Source organism: Nothobranchius furzeri, chromosome 4 (genome assembly GCF_043380555.1).
Source record: "Nothobranchius furzeri strain GRZ-AD chromosome 4, NfurGRZ-RIMD1, whole genome shotgun sequence".
Classification (NCBI taxonomy): domain Eukaryota; kingdom Metazoa; phylum Chordata; class Actinopteri; order Cyprinodontiformes; family Nothobranchiidae; genus Nothobranchius; species Nothobranchius furzeri.
The window spans coordinates 9,765,222-9,786,149 of NC_091744.1; the positions used below are offsets into that span (position 1 = coordinate 9,765,222).

The following is a 20,928-nucleotide window of genomic DNA, read 5'->3' on the forward strand; positions in this document are numbered from 1 at the left end:
ATAGTGTATCCATAATAAAAGATATTCAGCTACTTATCCCCACCATTTATATGGTCTATTTATATGTTTGCTAAGCAACGTCCTACATCAAAAGGGAAATAAAGTTAAAAGGCATAACTCGCTCAACCGCCTCAGTTTGGAGCGCCACAGAGGGAAGGAACCAAACTCCAACAGAAGCATACTGCACGGCTAAAAACAAGGTTACTGCCAGAAAACCTCCTACCACACGGGGCTTGCTTAACCAAAATCAGGAGGGACAGTTCAATTTAACAACGACTAAAGAAACATGTTATTCAGTTGACGAATGGTGATAGGATGCGACGTGTAATGTTGCTGTCCATGGTGCTGAAAGAAATCCCTGGGGACCTTGTTTGTAAAACATGGCTTGTAAAATGACACAGCTGATCCAACTCAGCAGGTAGGAACACATCTGGAAAAATTCACCTATTGGGAAAATAATTTTGTTGTTTGGTTAAATTAAACCTTTTATTTTTCTGAACCATGCATTTATATGTGCTGGTCAGCACTGTCTCACCTTCAGAGGGGGGATGGTCCTTGGACTGGTGGGAGACGGAGTGGATGACTTGTTAGACCTGGAAGCTGAGAAACCGTTGACTGTATAAAGAACAACAGAAGATAGAAAAAATACTTTATATAATAAAAAAGGTGGAATACCAAGTGTAATTTAGTGTTGTCCTCTAAATGAGATCCAGTTCTGAAACATTAGAATCTGATGCTGAACTGTATAGAGTCACAATACTGTACAAATGTAGTAATTATAAAACCCTGAACAACACTGGCTGCTCTTTGGTTTAAAATCTAACAAAAATAAGGACATTTGAAAAGCAAAGACCAAATCAAGGAAATTTTCTTTTTTTACCAGGAGATCGGACTGGAGAGTGACTGGTGGAGAACTGAACAGGTGATCTTGCTGAAAATCACAAGACAAGCAAGATTATACACCTAAAACCTATAAGTACTCCTGTTTAGTATTTATAGTTATTTGTTTTTATTTTATACACTAATATTGTCTGAATTGTATTTTTTTCATGATCATGATAAACAAATTTAGTTTTTCTCTAAAACTAGGACAAAGGTGCATCTACTACCAGATCTTGGAGACTTGCTGCGTCGGTGAAGTCCAGGGCTCTTAGCTGTTAGGCTTGGAGTAGCAGACCGACTGTGTGGAGACTTTATCCCTCTACATTCTGGGGTAACAAAACATTCATAGTCATTATTAATATTATCATTTTTGTATTATCATCATTAGTAGTAGTAGTAGTAGTAGTAGTAGTAGTTGTTGTTGTTGTAGTAGTAGCATCAGCAGTAGTAGTAGTAGTAACAGTTGTAATAACAGTAGATGTAATAAGGCAAGACAAGGCAGATTTATTTATGTAGCACATTTCATACACAGAAGCAGTTCAATACGCTTTCCATTACTAAGAACAGCAATAACATTAAAATCAACATGACAGAAAAAACTGTTTCAAAAAATGTTTCAATTAAAGGGTGAGCAGTTACAGTGCAGAAGGTGCAGCATAAGAACAATTATTCAAAGGCTGATGAAAACATTGAGGTTTTCAATTATGATTTAAAAGTTTTTAGACTTGGGGAACATTTGAGGTCATGAGGAAATTGATTCCATCTGTGAGCAGCATAGTAGCCAAACGCAGCTTCACCCTGTTTGGTTCTGACCTGGGGTTCTACCAGCTGACTGTTTCCTAAGAACCTCAGAGCCCTGCTGGGCGTATATACCTGAAGGAAATTCAACATGTATTATGGCCCAATACCACAGAGTTGTGTATAAACTAGTAGAAGTACTTTGAAATCGATTCTGTAGTTTACTGGTAATCAGTGTAGAGATTTAAGAGCAGGTTTGGTGTGCTCGGTTCTCTTGGTTCTTGTTAGCAGCCTCAACTATATTGCCTTAACATATTTTTTTAAATCTGAACTACTTTTTTGTTACAGAGTGCAATCCAAGTTGTTTTATTCCAATTGAAAGTTTAGTCCTGAATCTGTAAAAATGATGGCTTCTTCTCATAATGCTCCATTTCTGTCTTCCTTCAAAGACCTAATTCTCCTATAAATGGAGCACAGGAAGTTAAGTGGGGCAAAAGCTGCAAACTGTCTCTGAGTCTGAGCTCTCCACCACTGATCATCTTCAGTCACACAGTATGCATAAGTATAACTCCCTGTTGTTCACTGACCTGACCAAACAACTAAAATATCAAACAGGATGTAACTGCTTCAGACAGAGACTGCAATAAACTCCCCTTCCTTCCCCCTGAGGCGGTTCCACCTTGGCTAAAGGACAGTAAATGGATCTGAAGATTAAACAGGTCACATCCTTCCTGTGTTCTCTCAGATGAACTCAGTGGGCTTTATGTACAGAGAATGTGTCAAACCAAACATGGCGTAACAAACAGAGCATAAGGGTAAAAGCACAAACACAAAGCCCACTGTATGCAGTCCATGTTTTTCACCATATGCAAAGTAAATTTCCCAAAATAGGAGCGGCAATCATTAATTTGTACTTGAAGATTTTTTTTAAAGCAACACTAAATAGTTGTAACACTTTAAGCTATGGCTTTGAAACTGGTTTTAGTGATTCTTGAGCCAGAAACTCGAGCAACTTCCCTTTGGAAAACACTCCGTAGCCCTCCGTTGAACAGAAACTACATTTAACAGTTTTGTGGTTTAGTTCAGCACCAGTGCTGTAAGCTATTGGTTTTTTTACTGTGCTGGTATGTATAGCTAATATAAAGGCTAGCAGTTAGCTTTTTCATCCATGATTGGCAATAGAAACTACATGAAAAAGAAAAGTAAAAAAAAATGTTTTTGTTTGCATCATGGCGGAGCCTGAAAGTAAAAGTAGGAGTATAATGTATGTGGAGGTGAAGCAAAGAGCTAAAACCAGAGTGAACACCGGTGCAGCCTACAGTCAGCTGAAGGAGGAAACCATGGACTGATGGTGACCTGGCTTTGTTGCTCCTGGACTTGTTAGTAATATTGTTTTGCCCAACATTGTGGATCTATTTACATTGTGGTTTATTTAGTATCAGTAGGCCCATGTTAGCATTAGCTCATTGTTAGAGCTAGCTACAGTAGGGTTTATTTAGTTGTGATTTCAGCCAGTAGGATCTTTATTCTGGGGGGGGGGGGGGGGGGGGATCAATTAGTGTGTTGTATCTGGCATCTGATTTGCATTCTTTGTCAGAAAGTCTCAGAGTGGTGGTGGCGGGGGTGTCGTCTCGCATCCCCCCACAGCACTACCAACAAGCTAACTCTAGTTCAAGCCAACTTATTCCAAATATGCCAAGAATTACAAAAGATCCACACTGTTGCACAGAAAATATTATGGGGGGACTGAGATGGCCATTTGGCCCTGGCATTTATTTCGGGGAAAGGGGAGAGCTTGCTGCTTGGCTTGCGTCAGCCCATGCTGGCCAAGCGGCCCACCGGTACAGTGCCAGATTACCAGATAGGCCAGTCCACCCCTGCTTACAAGTCCTGTAGATACAAAGCCAGGCCACCATCAGTCTGTGATTTCATAGCTTCCTTTAGCTCCTTAAAATGAGTGAAAGCCAATGTTCTCTCAGGTTTTGCTCTTCTTCTTGGGCTTTTTATTGATGGTGGTGAACTGAAAAAGTTAACTGCTAGCCTTTAAAAAAATGTTAACAGACACTAAGCAGGTAGAGAGTGCACCCTGGGGCTCCTGCCTGCTCCACAACACTGTTAAGTGCTGTTTCTGGGCAGCAGAGGGCAGCAGTGTGCTGTTCCAGGTGAAGTTGGTAAAGTTTCTACCAATGTAATCACTGAACCCCACTTTTAAACTAACCTGCTTAGTGTCGCTTCAAATGTAAAACACCCAACCTGATGTCAACTTGTTAAAGAAAAGATATGTTGCAAATAGTCACAAGAAAATTATTTATGAAGTTAAAGAAGACAGACACAAACACAGAGGTTAAGTTCAGCTGCCCAGTTATAAAGGCAGTGGAAGTCTTACCACTGTGATCCAACACAAAGTCATCCTGAGCGTAGCGGTGCTTCTCTGGACCACATGCTATGAACACATCGTCCTCCCCAAAGAAGTCCTGTAGGCAGGTAATCTGATGGAACAAAAGATTTATAATGTTTGAAAAGTTGAATCTGAATTCAGCTGAGGATGGTTGGAGCTGATCTGATCCTTTGCTTTACCAAAAACATGGCAAGTTGAAGCCAGTTGTCTTTCTTATTTGAAGTTATTTGGCAAATTTCTAATTTCAAACTTGATTGGGAAAAGGGTAGAATGCCTTCTCCGGGTCAGGGATGAGGTCCTGCCCCAAGTGCTGGAGTTTAAGTATCTCTGGGTCTTGTTCACGAGTGAGGGAAAACTAGAGCGTGAGATCGATAGGTGGATTGGTGTTGCATCTGCAGTGATGCGGACGTTGTGCCGGTCTGTCGTGGTGAAGAGAGAGCTGAGTCAGAAGGCAAAGCTCTCGATTTACCGGTCGATCTACGTTCCTACCCTCACCTATGGTCATGAGTTTTGGGTAATGACCGAAAGAACGCAATTGCGGATACAAGCGGCCGAAATAAGTTTTCTCCAAAGAGTGGCTGGACGCTCCCTTATGGGCCACTCCCATCTGTACCGGGTCGGCCCGGGCCGGTAGCGTAGGTTGTTTACATATCTGGGTGGCCTGGTATTTTTCCGGGCCAACCAAGGCTCATTCTCAGCCCTCTTCTCGAGGGGGTCTGCTTCAGGCCGACCAGGGCCAACACACCCACTGCTGACAGCAAATTCACACCTTCCATTAGAGCAAGCCTCTGATTGGTGGGTAGAATCAGCCCACGTGGGCTTAAGACAAGGATGTGTGGAATCAACCGGGCCAGGCTGGGGCCGACCGGGGCTACCCGGCCCGGGCCGACCTGGTACAGATGGGAATGGCCCATTAGAGATAGGGTGAGAAGCTTGGCCATTTGGGAGGGGCTCGGAGTAGACCTGCTGCTCCTCCACATCGAGAGGAGCTATTTGAGGTGGCTCGGGCATCTGGTCAGGCACGGGCACGTCCAACCGGGAGGACACCTAAAGGTAGACCCAGGACACGGTGGAGGGACTATGTCTCTCACCTGGCCAGGGAACGCTTTGGGATTCTCCCGGAGGAGCTGGCCCAAGTGGCTGGGGAGAGGGAAGTCTAGGCCTCTCGCCTTAGGCTACTGCCCCGCGACTCGACTCCAGATAAGCGGATGAAAATGGATGGATGGCAAATTTAACTTCCTACCGTTAATAAAAGTACGGAAAAATAACAGAATGTGTGTCGGTGAGGGGAAAGGGTGGGAAAACACGTTTTTGACGACAGTCTATTTGTTTTGGGTAGATTTTTCTGAAACCGTCATCAATGATCAGCAGAACATGACTTTGGCTTTAAAGGATGACTAGGCAGTTTTGGTTTGCTTTTACCACCCCCTAGTGTCTGTTTAGTAGAACTGAAAGCAAAATCTCTCCTCGCTGTGCGTTTGTCTTTTTAAACACCTTAATCTCATAGCTGAAATGTCGCCCCAACCTTCATTGGTATCTACAGGAGTGATCCATCACTAAATTAAACAAATCAACTGTGTTTACAATCTAAAACATGCAGGAAACGGGCTAAAAGTAGACTGCAGCATCCGATAATTCAGCTCCATTTTGTTGTAAGTCCAACAGACTGGACGGGCACTCTGAAGTTGCAAATGGAATAATCCGGCCACAGGAAGCAATAGGGGCTATGTCTTTTCGTTAACCCTGTAAAGGGTCATTTTAGCACATACTGGCACAAGAAAATTATTATTTTTTTAAATGAAAAAGTTCTATAGTGTCTCTTTAATTCCACCAGTTTTACAGACAGTGAGGTTTAATTCAGTACACTAGTGCCTAGACCCATTTACATCATATACACTAAAGATCTTTAGCTGAGATTATTTTAGGAACTGTAATTTTACAATAATCATCACATTTAACTCTAAAGAATACTAAAGCAACATTAACGGCTATGTCTTTATAATTTATTTTTGATTAAAGACATGGATACCAACATTCATAAGGCAGTAATTGTTGAGACGCCCTGACGTTCAGCACGTCGCAGACTCCTAGAGAAGGAACAATGCAGTAAAAATTCTGCTGCAGTCGTTTGTCTCAATTCTTCATTTCCCTGTCTCAGTCCCAATCTCTGTCATTTCCTCTGCAGCTCCAAAGTGGTTTCGCTTTATAGAACGCTGAAGATGAAAGCAGAAGTTACTTATAAACTACATTCTGTCACACTCACACACACACACACACACACACACACACACACACACACACACCCCTCAGCTGCTGTAGGTGGGCAAGAAGGAAGACAAAAGACCTATTTCCTTTCATTATCTCACTGCACATGTGCACCCACACACCGGCAGGCCTACCTGCTGAATGTGAACATGCATGTCTGTGGACAGATGGATCCTTCGGAGAGGACTGGTGGGTGAAACAGTGGGTGTGTGTGTGGGCGTGTGTGTGTTTGTCTAAATTTGCACATGAACCGATGGTTCAGAACGGGCTGAATCGCTTCTGAAGAGCATAAATAGACTCGGCAGGGAAAAGAATGGAACCAATAGAAGAGAAATGTGAGAACTTGAGTTCTGAGTTGACTCTAGAGCGTAAATACCGGTGTATATGATTCATGTGTTACAATTGTAGTGGTTCATATTCGGACCACATGAGTTAGTCATTTAAATGACTTACTTAGCATGAAAAATGAAACTGAGCAACAGCAGTGAGAGTTAGTACAGGGAGAGCTTCAGCAGCTCATTATTTTCAACATAGTTGGGATGAATTTCATTCCTCAGATGGGCGCCTTTGCTGGAATTCGACAGCTGAACTTAAGGACTCAAGTGTCACAACAACCCTAGCATCAGCCAACAGGGAGAGGCTGAAGTATGTGTCAGAAATGCCCTCCTGTTGTTTAACACAGAGAGATTATCACACACAATCCTCGGGTAAAGTTTCCCAGACGCAGCACTCCTGTTTCCTTTCCAGTATAAAGGTCCTTCCGCTGAAGAAGCTGAGCTGATGTGGAGTTTTTAGGTCAATAAGTCATGACACAGCAACACAAAGCCTCACTGAGGGTTCCTGAGATGTGTGCAACGGCACCGTGACATCTGGGAAATTCTCCTTAGGTGTAAAATTAAGACAGGAAGTTTGGCTCAGATTGTTTCTCTGCAGCCATCAGCGGTTCAGCATAGACAGCACTGATGTCAAACTGCCTGAAATGATTCAAGAAGTGCCAGTTGGATATTTAACATCTTACTTTCTGGACTATTTTTCTGACAAACTGGCGAATAACTCAAAGTTTGATCATAATGCCAACCAAACAGATTTATTTTGCAGGAAGAAGTGGCGGAAGGTTATTCTAACAGCAAATGCAGTTTAACACGATTACGCTCTTTGCCAACTTTGAATGAAATACTGACATCTGTTTTTTGGTTTCTTATGTACATAAGAAAATGTGTGTGTAGATAATTGTCTCGTTCTTAAATATTCTTGCTATGAGAGCTCTGGGACAACTACATTTTTTTTTCAGGTAAATTCAATTCAACTATTAGCTACAGTGTGTTCAAGGGCAGCTAAAACCAAAGAAAACTGATTTATCAAATGGATATATTTTAAAGACCATCCATCCAGTTTCGGCCGCTTATCCAGGGTCGGGTCGCGGGGCAGTAGCCTAAACTGGGAGGCCCAGACTTCTCTCTCCCCAGCCACTTGGGCCAGCTCCTCCAGGAGAATCCTAAGGCGCTCCATGGCCAGCCGTGAGACGTAGTCTCTCCAGCATGTCCTGGGTCTTCCTTTAGGCCTTCTCCCGGCTGGATGTGCCCAGAAAAACTCACCAGGGAGGCATCCTGACCAGATGGCCGAAAAATCTCAACTGGCTCCTCTTGATGTGGAGGAGCAGCAGATCTACTCTGAGCCCCTCTCGGATGACCGAGCTTCTCACCCTATCTCCAAGGGAGAGCCCAGCCACCCTGTGGAGAAAAGTCATTTTGGCCGCTTGGATCCGCATTCTTGTTCTTTCATCCTTTAAAATTATTCTGAAAGAAAAATTATTAAAACATCTGTATTTTGAATGCACTTTTCACCCATTTATTTTAAGCCATGGTAGGTTTCCCCTTTCTAACACTGAAATATATTTGAAACAAACAACTCCAGCACCTTATCAGTGTTAGAACCCACTTTGAGATCTGTCTAATTACTGGGAAACATGCTACCCAATCCATGGCCATTTCTCAACATGTGTACTCGTCTGATCTCGTGTACTCATGTACTTGTGAAACATCCTCCCGCACTCTGTTGAGTGAATTTTCTGCTGTACTTGCCAAGAACGTAAAGATGTACTTGGGTATTGGTAAAAGGCCCGTGTGTCCTAATCACATAATGTTTAAATTAAAGACACACATGTGGGAAAAGTGCTAGCCACCAACTTTAGCTAATCATCTTCACCTTGGACACCCCTCGCCTCCAAAAACTAACTAAAACTCATGATGCTGCTACTATCTGCTGATTAATTTTAAAACCCTCTTCACTTCTTTAAAGAGCAAGTCAACCCCTACCAGAGTCTAACGCCACTCCCACTTCATGTTTGAAAAATGCAACAAATGCCGTTGCCTGGCAGACCGAGAAGGCGGAGCTGCTAACAAATACACACACACGGAGGCTGTGTCTCAATTCAGGGTCTGCATCCTACGTCGGCCGGATTCGTCGGCTGGTTACGTCACAGCGCCGTGACTCGGCCTGTCCCAATTCGAAGACTCCTTCAAATGCGGTCGACGAATGCGGCCTTCTTTTCGCCTGAATGAAGGATGGGTCCGGTGTATCCTTCAACAGGTAGCATTTCCCAAGATGCCTTGCGGGCCGGCCGGCAGAAAAACTTAAAAAATATGGCGGACAGTGAAGCGGGAGCTGTCGGAGAGGATTGCGCATATAAATGTCAGTATAAACTTGAAAACTGTTAGGTTAAGGGCTTTTTGTGACACATGAACGTTATTTTAGTTTGAAATGTTACAGTAAAAGTGCTTGTATTGCGGTCTCGGCTCGTATGTTCGGCCGCGCTCGGTGTGGTACTTCTCCTGCTACGTTTCCCCCTGATTTTAATAGAAGTTTGTATTTTAGGAACAAAAGAGAAAACCAGGGAATTTATTAAGCTTAGGGCGGAGATGGACCACATGATCACTGGAGCAAAGTATTCGGCGGCTGTGGCATGGAGGTACAATAACATCTCATATTTTAAAAACTCGTTTGAGTTTATTTTTTTCTGCGAAAACATTAAAGGAATAACCCGTTGTCCTCTTTTCTCTTCCTGTTTCTTTTCTTACATGTTTGTTAAGACTATTCTGGAGAAAATGGGCATCCAGGGGAAGGTGCCAGCGATGACCAGCTTCTGGAGCTGATCAGGGAGGACATGAGGCTGCAGAGGGAGGCAGAGCAGCAGAGGGCACAGGAGAGAAGGGAGAACTTTGACAGCCTTTTTACTTTGCTAGAAAAAATGGTTAATAAAGATTAAACATGTACATATAAAAGAAATATCTAAATAAAATCAGTTCTGCATTAAACTCTTGAATTTTATTTTGGTTTACAAATGAGAATTGTTTACTAGAGGGTATCCGCTGGGTCTTTAAGTCTTAAAAGGTGATCAATCGGTTTTGGTCAAATTAAGACCCTTAGAAAGTATTAAAAACTATTATCACATCTTTGCTCAGGCTCAGCTAGTCGAAAGTATTTTCTCCGAATTAGCTCTCCAACAGTCAAGGAAATGATTAAAGATCTAAATAAAACTTCGAGCTCCATCGTTTAAAGTTCCTTCTCCCTTCTGCTCAGCGGTTCCACGGTTGCTAGGCGACGGAACGTTCGCCGAGGGAGAGGCGGGGATTCATGAAGGCTAGGCCTGTCCAAATTCACAGCCGTTAACATCCGGTCTACCCGGCCGACGGGGGACCCAGCCCACGTCGGCCGAGTAGGCTGGGTCCTTCAAAGGATGCAGACCCTGAATTGAGACACAGCCACAGGCTCACGACAGCATTGTGACATCATAATGTACCAGTTTACATCATAGCATACCTCTTAGCCAATAGCGGTGGCAGATTTAAATTAAAATACAGTGCTGAGTTTTTACCTGACAACGGCACAACACTGCCAGTTTTAGGCAGAATATTTAAATTTTAACTAAGATGCACTGAAGTGCCAAATTATTGACGACATGTGTCTGCAGAACGATTAGACACTCGTTTATTTAGTTTATCAGCAAAAAAAAGTTTATTTGGGGGTGACTTGCTCTTTAACTTATAGGATACTAGAATTTTACTAGAATACTAGAATTTTACTAGAAAACTAGAATTTTACTAGGATACTACAATTTTGCTAGAATACTAGAATTTTACTAGAATAGTCTACCGCTGTGTCTCAATTCAGGGTCTGCATCCTTCGAAGGACCCAGCCTACTCGGCCGACGTGGGCTGGTTCCTCCGTCGGCCGAGTACACCGGACGTTAACGGCTGTGAATTTGGACAGGCCTAGCCTTCATGAATTCCCGCCACTCCCTCGGCGAACGTTCCGTCACCTAGCAACCGTGGAACCGCTGAGCAGAAGGAAGAAGGAACTTTAAACAATGGAGCTGGAAGTTTTATTTAGCTTTTTAATCATTTCCTTGACTGTTGGAGAGCAGAGAAAATACTTTTGGCAAGCTGAGCCTGAGCAAAGATGTGATAATAGTTTTTAATACTTTCTAAGGGTCTTAATTTGACCAAAACCGATTCATCACCTTTTAAGACTTTTCAAGACCCAGCATTTGTAAACAAAAATAAAATGCAAGTGTTTAATACAGCACTGATTTTATTTAGATATTTCTTTTATATGTACATGTTTAATCTTTCTTAACCATTTTTTCTAGCAAGCCTGTCATAGTTCTCCTTTCTCTCTTGTGCCCTCTGCTGCTCTGCCTCCCTCTGCAGCCTCAAGTCCTCCCTGATCAGCTCCAGAAGCTGGTCATCGCTGTCACCTTCTCCTGGATGCCCATTTTCTCCAGAATAGTCTTAACAAACATGTAAGGAAAAAAAACATGAAGAGAAAAGATAGAGAAAAGAGGACAACGGGTTATTCCTTTCGTGTTTTCGCAGAAAAAAACTAAACTTAAAATATGAGATGTTATTGTACCTCCATGCCACAGACGCCGAATACTTTGCTCCAGTGATCATGTGGTCCATCTCCGCCCTAAGCTTAATAAATTCCCTGGTTTTCTCTTATGTCCCTAAAATACAAACTTCTATTAAAATCAGGGGGAAAACGTAGCGGGAGAAGTATGACACCGAGTGGCCGAACATAGGAGCCAAGACCGCAACACAAGCACTTTTACTGTAACATTTCAAACTAAAATAACGTTCATGTATCACAAAAAGCCCTTAACCTAACAGTTTTCAAGTTTATACTGACATTTATATGCGCAATCCTCTCCGACAGCTCCCGCTTCACCGTCCGCCATTGTTTTCAAAAGTTCTGCCATGCGTCCCGCAAGGCATCTTGGGAAATGTAAACCATTGAAGGATACACCGGACCCATCCTTCATGCAGGCGAAAAGAAGGCCGGATTCGTCAACCGCATTTGAAGGAGTCTTCGAATTGGGACAGGCCTGGTCGCGGCGCTGTGACGCAACCGGCCGACGAAGGATGCAGACCCTGAATTGAGACACAGCCTACGGGTTTAAATACTTTCTGTTTTTATGACATTGATTTTCCCCATCAACATATGCTTCATTTTCTTTACAGAAGAACCTCATGTAGAGGTTGAAGCTGAAACAATACTGCCCCTAGTGGCTGGCTGCTAGACAAGTACTGCTCTCAGAACAAACGAGACACCTTTCTGGCTTAAACATAATATTTAAACTTTATAATTACTTTATTAAAACTAACTTATTAAAACTTTATATGATTACCAGAGCATGCTTCCTTAGGTTTTGCCAACCAACTCTAATTCAGCTCTCTCCTGCAGGACCTGCCGTGCCTGCTCAGCGAACACTTCGGAAGGGCACTGTGTTGGCTAGGTGACAATTCCTCAAAGTAAACAAAAGTTTGTCCTCTCTGATGCTGCACTCCTCTTCCTCTGACATGTTTGACCTTCTGGTTCTCTCTCCACCCATCTGTGTACTCTTTTCATCCTGCTGTACAGGTCCATCTAAAAAAATTAGCATATTGTGATGAAGTTCATTATTGTCTGTAATGTACTGATAAACATTAGACGTTCATATATGTTGGATTCATTATACACAACTGAAGTAGTTCAAGCCTTTTATTGTTTCTAATATTGATGACTTTGGCATACAGCTCATGAAAACCCAAAATTCCTATCTCAAAAAATGTGCATATCATGAAAAGGTTCTCTAAACGAGCTATTAACCTAATCATCTGAATCAAATAATTAACTCTAAACACCTGCAAAAGATTCCTGAGGCTTTTAAAAACTCCCAGCCTGGTTCATTACTCAAAACCGCGATCGTGGGTAAGACTGCCGACCTGACTGCTATCCAGAAGGCCATCACTGACACCCTCAAGCAAGAGGGTAAGACACAGAAAGAAATTTCTGAATGAATAGGCTGTTCCCAGAGTGCTGGATCAAGGCACCTCAGTGGGAAGTCTGTGGGAAGGAAAACGTGTGGCAGAAAACGCTGCACAACAAGAAGAGGTGACCGGACCCTGAGGAAGATTGTGGAGAAGGACCAATTCCAGACCTTGGGGGACCTGCGGAAGCAGTGGACTGAGTCTGGAGTAGAAACATCCAGAGCCACCGTGTACAGGCGTGTGCAGGAAATGGGCTACAGGTGCCACATTCCCCAGGTCAAGCCACTTTTGAACCAGAAACAGCGGCAGAAGTGCCTGACCTGGGCTACAGAGAAGCAGCACTGGACTGTTGCTCAGTGGTCCAAAGTACTTTTTTCGGATGAAAGCAAATTTTGCATGTCATTCGGAAATTAAGGTGTCAGAGTCTGGAGGAAGACTGGGCAGAGGGAAATGCCAAAATGCCTGAAGTCCAGTGTCAAGTACCCACAGTCAGTGATGGTCTGGGGTGCCATGTCAGCTGCTGGTGTTGGTCCACTGTGCTTTATCAAGGGCAGGGTCAATGCAGCTAGCTATCAGGAGATTTTGGAGCACTTCATGCTTCCATCTGCTGAAAAGCTTTATGGAGATGAAGATTTCATTTTTCAGCACGACCAGGCACCCGCTCACAGTGCCAAAACCACTGGTAAATGGTTTACTGACCATGGTATTATTGTGCTCATTTGGCCTGCCAACTCTCCTGACCTGAACCCCATAGAGAATCTGTGGGATATTGTGGAGAAAGTTGAGAGACGCAAGACCCAACACTCTGGATGAGCTTAAGGCCGCTATCGAAGCATCCTGGGCCTCCATAACACCTCAGCAGTGCCACAGGCTGATTGCCTCCATGCCACGGTGCATTGAAGCAGTCATTTCTGCAAAAGGACTCCTGACCAAGTATTTAGTGCCTAACTGAACATAATTATTTGAAGGTTGACTTTTTTTGTATTAAAAACACTTTTCTTTTATTGGTCGAATGAAATATAATTTTTTGAGATGGGAATTTTGGGTTTTCATGAGCTGTATGCCAAAATCATCGATATTAGAAACAATAAAAGGCTTGAACTACTTCAGTTGTGTGTAATGAATCTAATATATATGAAAGTCTAATGTTTATCAGTACATTACAGACAATAATGAACTTCATCACAATATGCTAATTTTTTGAGGAGGACCTGTCTGTTTGGCTTTGCTGAGCTCCGCAACAAAGAAATCCACCTAAAAAATCTCATCAGTTCAATTGGTTTTACTATTTTTCCAGTAGAAATACAGGGCTAATATTTTATAGTCAGGTTAGTCTCTAAACTTTTCCAAACAAGATAAGATCTATAAGTCAAACAGAAAAAAAGTTGAATCTGCTGATTTTTCATGACTCTAAAAACAATCACAGAAATTTCACTGTGTACAACTCATGCACCTCCATTTTCCTTACTTAAATTTTAGGAGCACGAAATAAAAATATTCCACAAAAAACAGCAAAAGAGGAAACGTTCATTCAACAGATGTCTTGATCTTTCAAAGGGGTTCGAATGAAGGCAACTGGACATCTTTGGTTTCTTGAAGCCATTTTGCTTCTCATCTGAGGAGCTTTGTCAATTCTGACTGGACAATGAGAGGGCCAAGCTTATAAACAGTCACTGTCTATTGTTGCTTAATTAGCTGAAACTACCTATGAATACCCCTCCTCCCTACCCCCTGAGGAGTCAAAGTTGTTAGGGCTTATTGTGTAGGAATGGTTGTTTTGAGGGTGCGACCTAGACTGAAACTCTTTTGAAAAAAGGTGTGAAGCTGCATTTTAGCTGTCTGAAAGGTGAAACCTGAGACCCCCTCCTCTGTTTGTTGTAGGTTTTTCACGTTTGACACAGATTAGATTCCTCCACTTCTTTCTCAAACCATCTGTCTTCTCTTCCCAGAATGTGTCCTTTTTCATCTTCAAAAGTGTGTCCTTTGTCCTTCAGGTATAGATGGACTGCAGAGTCTTGACCTTAAGAGGCTGTGCCATGCTCTTGTGTAATAGTTGTTTAGTTTCCCCAACGTGAAGGTCTGGAAAATCCTCATAGGCTGCATAAGTGACACCATTAAGCTTCAGTTTGGCTGTCTTGTCTTTTGGGTGGACCGATTTCTGTCTTTAAGAAACCAAAGAAGTCCGTCTGCCTTCATTCGAACCTCTTTGGATTATCATCAGTTAGCTAACTGAGAACCTTCACAGGCAGATGTCTGGATAATTATGATTGAAGGTGCAGTATGTAAGAATATAGTTAGAATTTTACAGTGAGAACATCCCAGAAGAGTCTAATGTTTCAGTCATTTTGGAAGGAATGTTATACTGAAACATGTTTCATATGCAGCTGGCTGTGGGGATTGTCAGTTTTTCTCCTTTGAAAACACAGGAAGGAGGGACGTAACTACTGTTTACCATCAGTGAGTGTGGGGTTTCCAGGTCTCCAGTGAGCTAATCCTGCAGCGCCCACAATTATAATTCGATGATGGCCGGCAAAAAGTTCCAGAGTTGTTTAAAAGTGGTTGGCTGTAACCAAACTTTACCACATGTCATTTTTTCTTCATTTCTACATAATGCACCTTTAAGAAGAGTAGACACCATTTCTTGTTTTTTTGATGACACATATTTAGCGTTTCTAAAAGTCAAACAAAAACAGACGTGAAGAAATTAGCAAATCATGCTTTGTCCTCTGAACAGTAACAATCTCCAGGTTTTCTTTGCTGCAAATAGTTAAGCACATGAAAGGGTTTTTGAATTCCAACGAAGGAAAATGCCAGATGTGAGAAATTGGTGCAGGAGGAGTTTAGTCAGATAATTTAACCAGAAATACAAGACATAAGAGGTGTTAAACCAGGAAGTAAACCCAACAAACATGCAGACATGATGGGGAGTATCAAACTTAGTAGCCCAACTTTCATTTAACATTAATAACTGCTTAAAATAAGCTAAGTGACATTAACCTTACCCCAAAAGCAATCTTGTGGAACAAACCACTTTAGTGAATCTTTTGAATGAACAGCTCATAACATATTCATCCCATCGCTCAGCCAAAACGGACATTCCAGCATGATTAAACTCAAGCCAAACAAGTTTGTGGGTTGGGGTTTGAAAGCAGCTAAAAAATGTCATGATGTCAACTTCTCTGCTGAGAGGGTGAAAGAATGACTGAAAGAGGATGGATTAAGGCCAGGCTGCATCAACAAAACAAACAATTGAGATCAGGCAACATACAATGGAAGCCCTTCCCCATCTGTGGTCTGCATGCGTTACACAGCTGACTGATGGTGGGTGGGGCTCTGAGGGTGAGCTTTTACACGTGTGAGTTTAATGCTTTCTTGTTGTACATAATGCCAGTACTTAGAAAACACAAGGACAAACTCTTCCTCGTGTTTTGTCCTATTACATGTATTATTCACCAACACTTAATAGGACATCTTAATTCACGTTTTAAGCCCCGTAATGCAAGAAATGGTCCATAAATTAAATTTTTGGGTAAGTCAAACAAAGGAACAATCAGTTCACCAGTCCAGAGTATCACTGATCCAAACAGCTCAGTTCACGCTTGGATGGTGTCACTGTGCTGGTGTCAGATGGCGTTCTGTGTTAACGACTGTGCAGAACAATGGGTGGGCATGCAAATTTCATGGTTGATGACCTAAATGTAGACATTAAATCCAGAAAAACCAACAAAAACAGCCAGAGCATGACAAGCAGATGAGATCCTTATGTTGGTTCAGTCTCTGAAACACTAAAGGAGGGAGAAGGTCTAGCTCCTCTCCCTGTGGACTACCAGAGAGTCCCATCATCCTATCAGCTTGACAATGATGATTATTGAGATGAACACAGTGGTGAGAGGAGAGTAGGCAACTGTTAGCTTAAAGTGATGATGTGTATTTTTCCTGGCAACAGGGAGCAGTAGTTACCTTAATCATCGCAAGCAAACAGTATTTTTGTATTCCAGTAAGACCTTACCAACGGATGGCCATTAGGGTCAAAACACATTTGGAGCACAACCTCCAACAAAACAACAAGAACATCAGATTCCCTTTCATCACTGACAACTAGCGAAGAGGTAAATGTGTAAAACAGCAATGTTAATGAATGGTGAAAGTTTTGTAACTGCTTGTTAAGAATCAATAAATGTGTTTTGTCCTCAAAGGCTCCTGAAGAAGGAAACATGGCATCTAATATGCCATCACCCAGAGACATAAACCCACTCCCATGTATTTTAGACCCGATTTTTATGGTTATATGTTACGAAGCTGCCAATATTTTATGGTTATATGTTAGGAAAATGCCAATATTTTTCAACAACTGGGCATCTTTTAATTCATTTTCAACAACATTTCGATGAATATTTCCAGAGATTAATGGTAAAAATCACACATTGTTGCTTTAAGGTAGGAGAGCAGTACTAACGTGTAAAGTAAAACCTGAGAATAAAGGCCAGGAGGCCGTCATCATTAGGAGCGTGTCATGTAATATGTAAATATGTAAATGTGATATAATTGTCGAGATGAGTCGTAAGCTTGGAACTTTGGCTGAGATTCATGCGTTGGCACAAAAGATGGATGCCATCAAGGAGCGAGTGGACGAATCAGCACGGATTGGGATAGATTCATTTACGCCATTATTGGGATTTTGAGAGGTTGAGGACCAACAGAACTTTAAGACAGAGAAGAAATTATCTCTGTCTGGCACCAAAACAATTTCCAATCTGAATCTGGTGCCCTTGAGCCTGTGAGGCTGCAACGAATACTCCCCCTCAGAAGAAATGTGGAATGCTGCCGTCGCCATGGCAACTCTGTCTCCCTATCCCAGCCTGGGTGGGACTACGGGCTGTGAAGGCCGCCGAATCGTTCCAGGAGTCACTGTGCCCTCCAAACCCCAACGACCTCCCTCCCCGTCCAGACTGAAGTGACGTGCGCTGCTTATCGTGGCTGCAGGCGCTGACGTGTGGAGAGTCCCAAACCCACCACCCCACCTAGTGGACACTTAACTTATGTTGTGTGATGTCTGAAGTCTGTTGCATTTCTGTCTGAAGTGTTTTTTGCATAGCAAAGCTGCCCTCCCTGTGGAGGGTTGCTCTGAAGTGCCTTTTTTTCCCTCCACCTGAACCAATCCTCATGTAACCTCTCTGATCTCTATTAAGGTAGCGCGACTCAGGTTGTGAATGACCACAGTCACCAATTCATGTGTCTTTGCCCATGTATGTCTGATCTCTGAATTGTGTGTACTGAAACTCTAATTTCACTCTGGGATTAATAATCTTTGAACTGAATTGAATGTGAGGTGATGCCAAACAGCATCAGGCTCACACCAACCAGCTTCCGTCTCCTACGTATGAGTGCACCACACTACCCAGCAACCTACCACCAAACAAGACAAGAACACTTGAAGCCAAAAGTAAATGCCACTGTTAATTTTAAGATCTTGTATGAACAGCTTTTGCAACCTTTATAGACATTTTAAATTATGTTTAAATGCATAGATATAGTTGAACTGAGTGAATTTCATTCATTCATTTCTGAAGTTTTGATAAAACACGATTTGGATTAAACACCAAATAAAGTTATCTGACCCTTTCAAACAAAGACCCGACTTATACTCCCTCATGACCGTGATGCTCTAAGAGGACATCTGTACAAACTCTTTGATTCGGAAGTTATCACCATTTAGTCACCATTTGTCTCCCCTGTAGGCGTGGCTGGGAAGAAAAATGGCAATGCACATCTCTGCAATGACTACCATAAAATCCTCCAAATACATCGAGTGGGACCAATGCATTTTGCTGTGATTTTATTCCCAAATTAGTATCAATTTAAACAATAAACAATTGCATCCAGTTAAAAAAACTGAGTTGGGTAAATTTTGGTAAAGTCTTTTCTGAGACTTCCCAGTCTATCAGCAGGATGTTCTTGCACAGCATGGCGAATTCTTTATGCCCTGATAAACTGCATCTACTCATGTCTACAAATGACCTTGAACAGTGCGCAGAAACAGGGGCACTAATGCGCTTTGTCTATTATACATTCCTGCAAAGCCTGTATTCAGGAGGAAAAGCAAAGGAGATGGAAAACCATATTAAATCCACAAGTTTATGTTAAATTAGCATCAGTCCGGATCTTTTCCTCCCTCATTATTGTCAAAAAGACAAACATTTCTGTTCCTACAGCTCAGCAGAAAGGATGAGTCTGGGCTTGTTTCTACTAAGGATCCACATGTTAAACAAATTAATATAGATGGCGTAATTGTTCCAGAATATGCATTCACTAATAAAATAGAAAATTAAAGGATTTAGCAGCTTGCAAAAATGGTATGCACCAAACCCCCAGCGGAACCTGTCTGTGAGGTTTCTTCTGCATAGGAATGGTTCAACCATCCTGACCTGAGACAGTGGCAAGGTTTTCACCGAGCCAACACAAGTGGTGAAGGTTGGATTCCAGACTTTTTTTTGCATGGACTGTGCACTCTAATGTCGATCAGAGCTTTGTTGTTACGGTGTGCAAGCTGCTTCTACAAGGACAGAGTTGGTTTTATTGTCACTCTTTCTTTTAAATTTATTCATTCCAGATCTAGTGTTTGATTTTTATGTTACAGATATGTGGAAAGCAAACAAGACAGGCTGTGAAAATCACAAAAAAATTATTCTGGACTAATGGTTTGCTCCAACCTTTCCACAATAGTGACCAATACTTCACTTTTACCACCAACGGAATACTTAACCAATTAAAAAACAAAGACATTTATGGAGCAGTTCACTTTGTCAGGTATGTCAGCGACATTTTTACATGTGGCGGCACGCCAGTTTGAAGTTGCAAATGTGGTATTCTGGAGGTGAAGGAGGAGAACAAAACAACCAACAAAACTTATTCTTATTGGGAAATATTTCCTGAACTGACAGAAAGAATCTACCTCTACAGAAAAACATGCATATGCATTTTTTTGTAAAATGTATAATTAATGGAAAAGTAGAAGAATTACTGTTGGATCCTATTTAAATGTAATTACACCCTTTAGTCCATCTTCTCTGCCATGTTTGACTCACTTTATGGTCTTTCTTTGGACTCCGTTTAACCCCCATTGCATGTTTAAGCATTGCTCTGATTAATTCAGCATTTTTCTTCCAGTTCCCAGCAGCTTCATGTATGTACCTTAATGTTTTCTCTTTCAGCATGTTGAGACAAACCACCACCCTCCCAGAGTTTAAATCTATTTAAACTTGACATTTTCCCATTTTTAGTCATCTGTTTCATGGTGTACACTCAGGAGAGGAGACCGATGAAAAAGTTGAAGATTTGACAGATTATGAAGAATATTTTGTAGCCTACTTTTAAACCAGTTACAATTTAGGAAATGTAATCAAACTGCATTTTATTACTTTCGACCATTTTTATTCGGTGAGAATGAATTCAAATAATTATTCTGATGTTTTGTGCACCTCACTCAGTTGAAATGTACGCTTTTTTGGGTGCTTTCTTTGGAAATTGGAGGGATGTAATAAAATACGATAATGTCACAACAATGACTTGCAAAAAATAGGCAATCTGAATCAAATTAAATGGCCTTAAGAAGAAAAACTGCATTAAAAAGCAGCAGCTGACTCTGCTGGCTCTGATAGCAAACATCCACAAGCATCGCTCAGTTCAAAGAAAAGCATTGACAGAAGTGCTTTGAGCATACTCACACTTACACATCTACGCACACACCCAAAAACACCCCTGACAGCTGCACTTTAACCCGTTCCTTTCAGCTTACAGCTTCAATTACCAAGCAGTCTTTTTGTGTGTATTTCAGTGTGTGTGTGTGTGTGTGTGTGTGTGTGTGTGTGTGTGTGTGTGTGTGTGTGTGTGTGTGTGTGTGTGTGTGTGTGTGTGTTTGTAGGGGGAGGCTGCAGCGACTGCACACCAGGTGGCTGGAACCTCGGATTTAATTTTTTGGGAGCAGATGGTGAAACTGCTGCTGTAAGGCATTTGAGGTGCATGTGTGTGACTGAGGAGTTGCCCCTGAGGAGCTTTTTATGGGACCTATAACGTTTGTTCATACATTACCCAGCTTTCCCCTTCAGTCTCAGGTTTATTAGGAATCCTTTCTGTAAGCAAAGCAGCAGAAAATTCTGTCTTTGAGTCTGTTGCGGTGGTCTGTTTCTGTCTAAATCATATTAGAGCAGTCATAATTCAACTAAATTTGACTTCCAAATGAATGTGTTACAAAGCTTACATCCAATTTGTATTAATTACAGAGCAGAGAAAGTGCTCATATGCTCACACAGACTCGTTTTATCAGGTTTGCAGATCAAA

General features: G+C 42.0%; 1 protein-coding gene across 2 annotated transcripts in view; it reads right to left on the reverse strand.

Annotated features, from left to right (window-relative positions):
- The window catches only part of dclk2a (doublecortin-like kinase 2a), a 44,285-nt gene that overhangs the window by 13,950 nt on the left and 9,407 nt on the right, over nt 1–20,928 (reverse strand). For both annotated transcript variants that reach the window (XM_015965872.3, XM_015965880.3), the window contains exons 3-6: nt 4,007–4,109; nt 1,110–1,208; nt 881–931; nt 536–615 (exon numbers count right to left, since the gene is read on the reverse strand). In XM_015965872.3, coding sequence (XP_015821358.1) covers nt 536–615; nt 881–931; nt 1,110–1,208; nt 4,007–4,109 — 333 coding nt within the window. The remainder of the gene's footprint in view (nt 1–535; nt 616–880; nt 932–1,109; nt 1,209–4,006; nt 4,110–20,928) is intronic.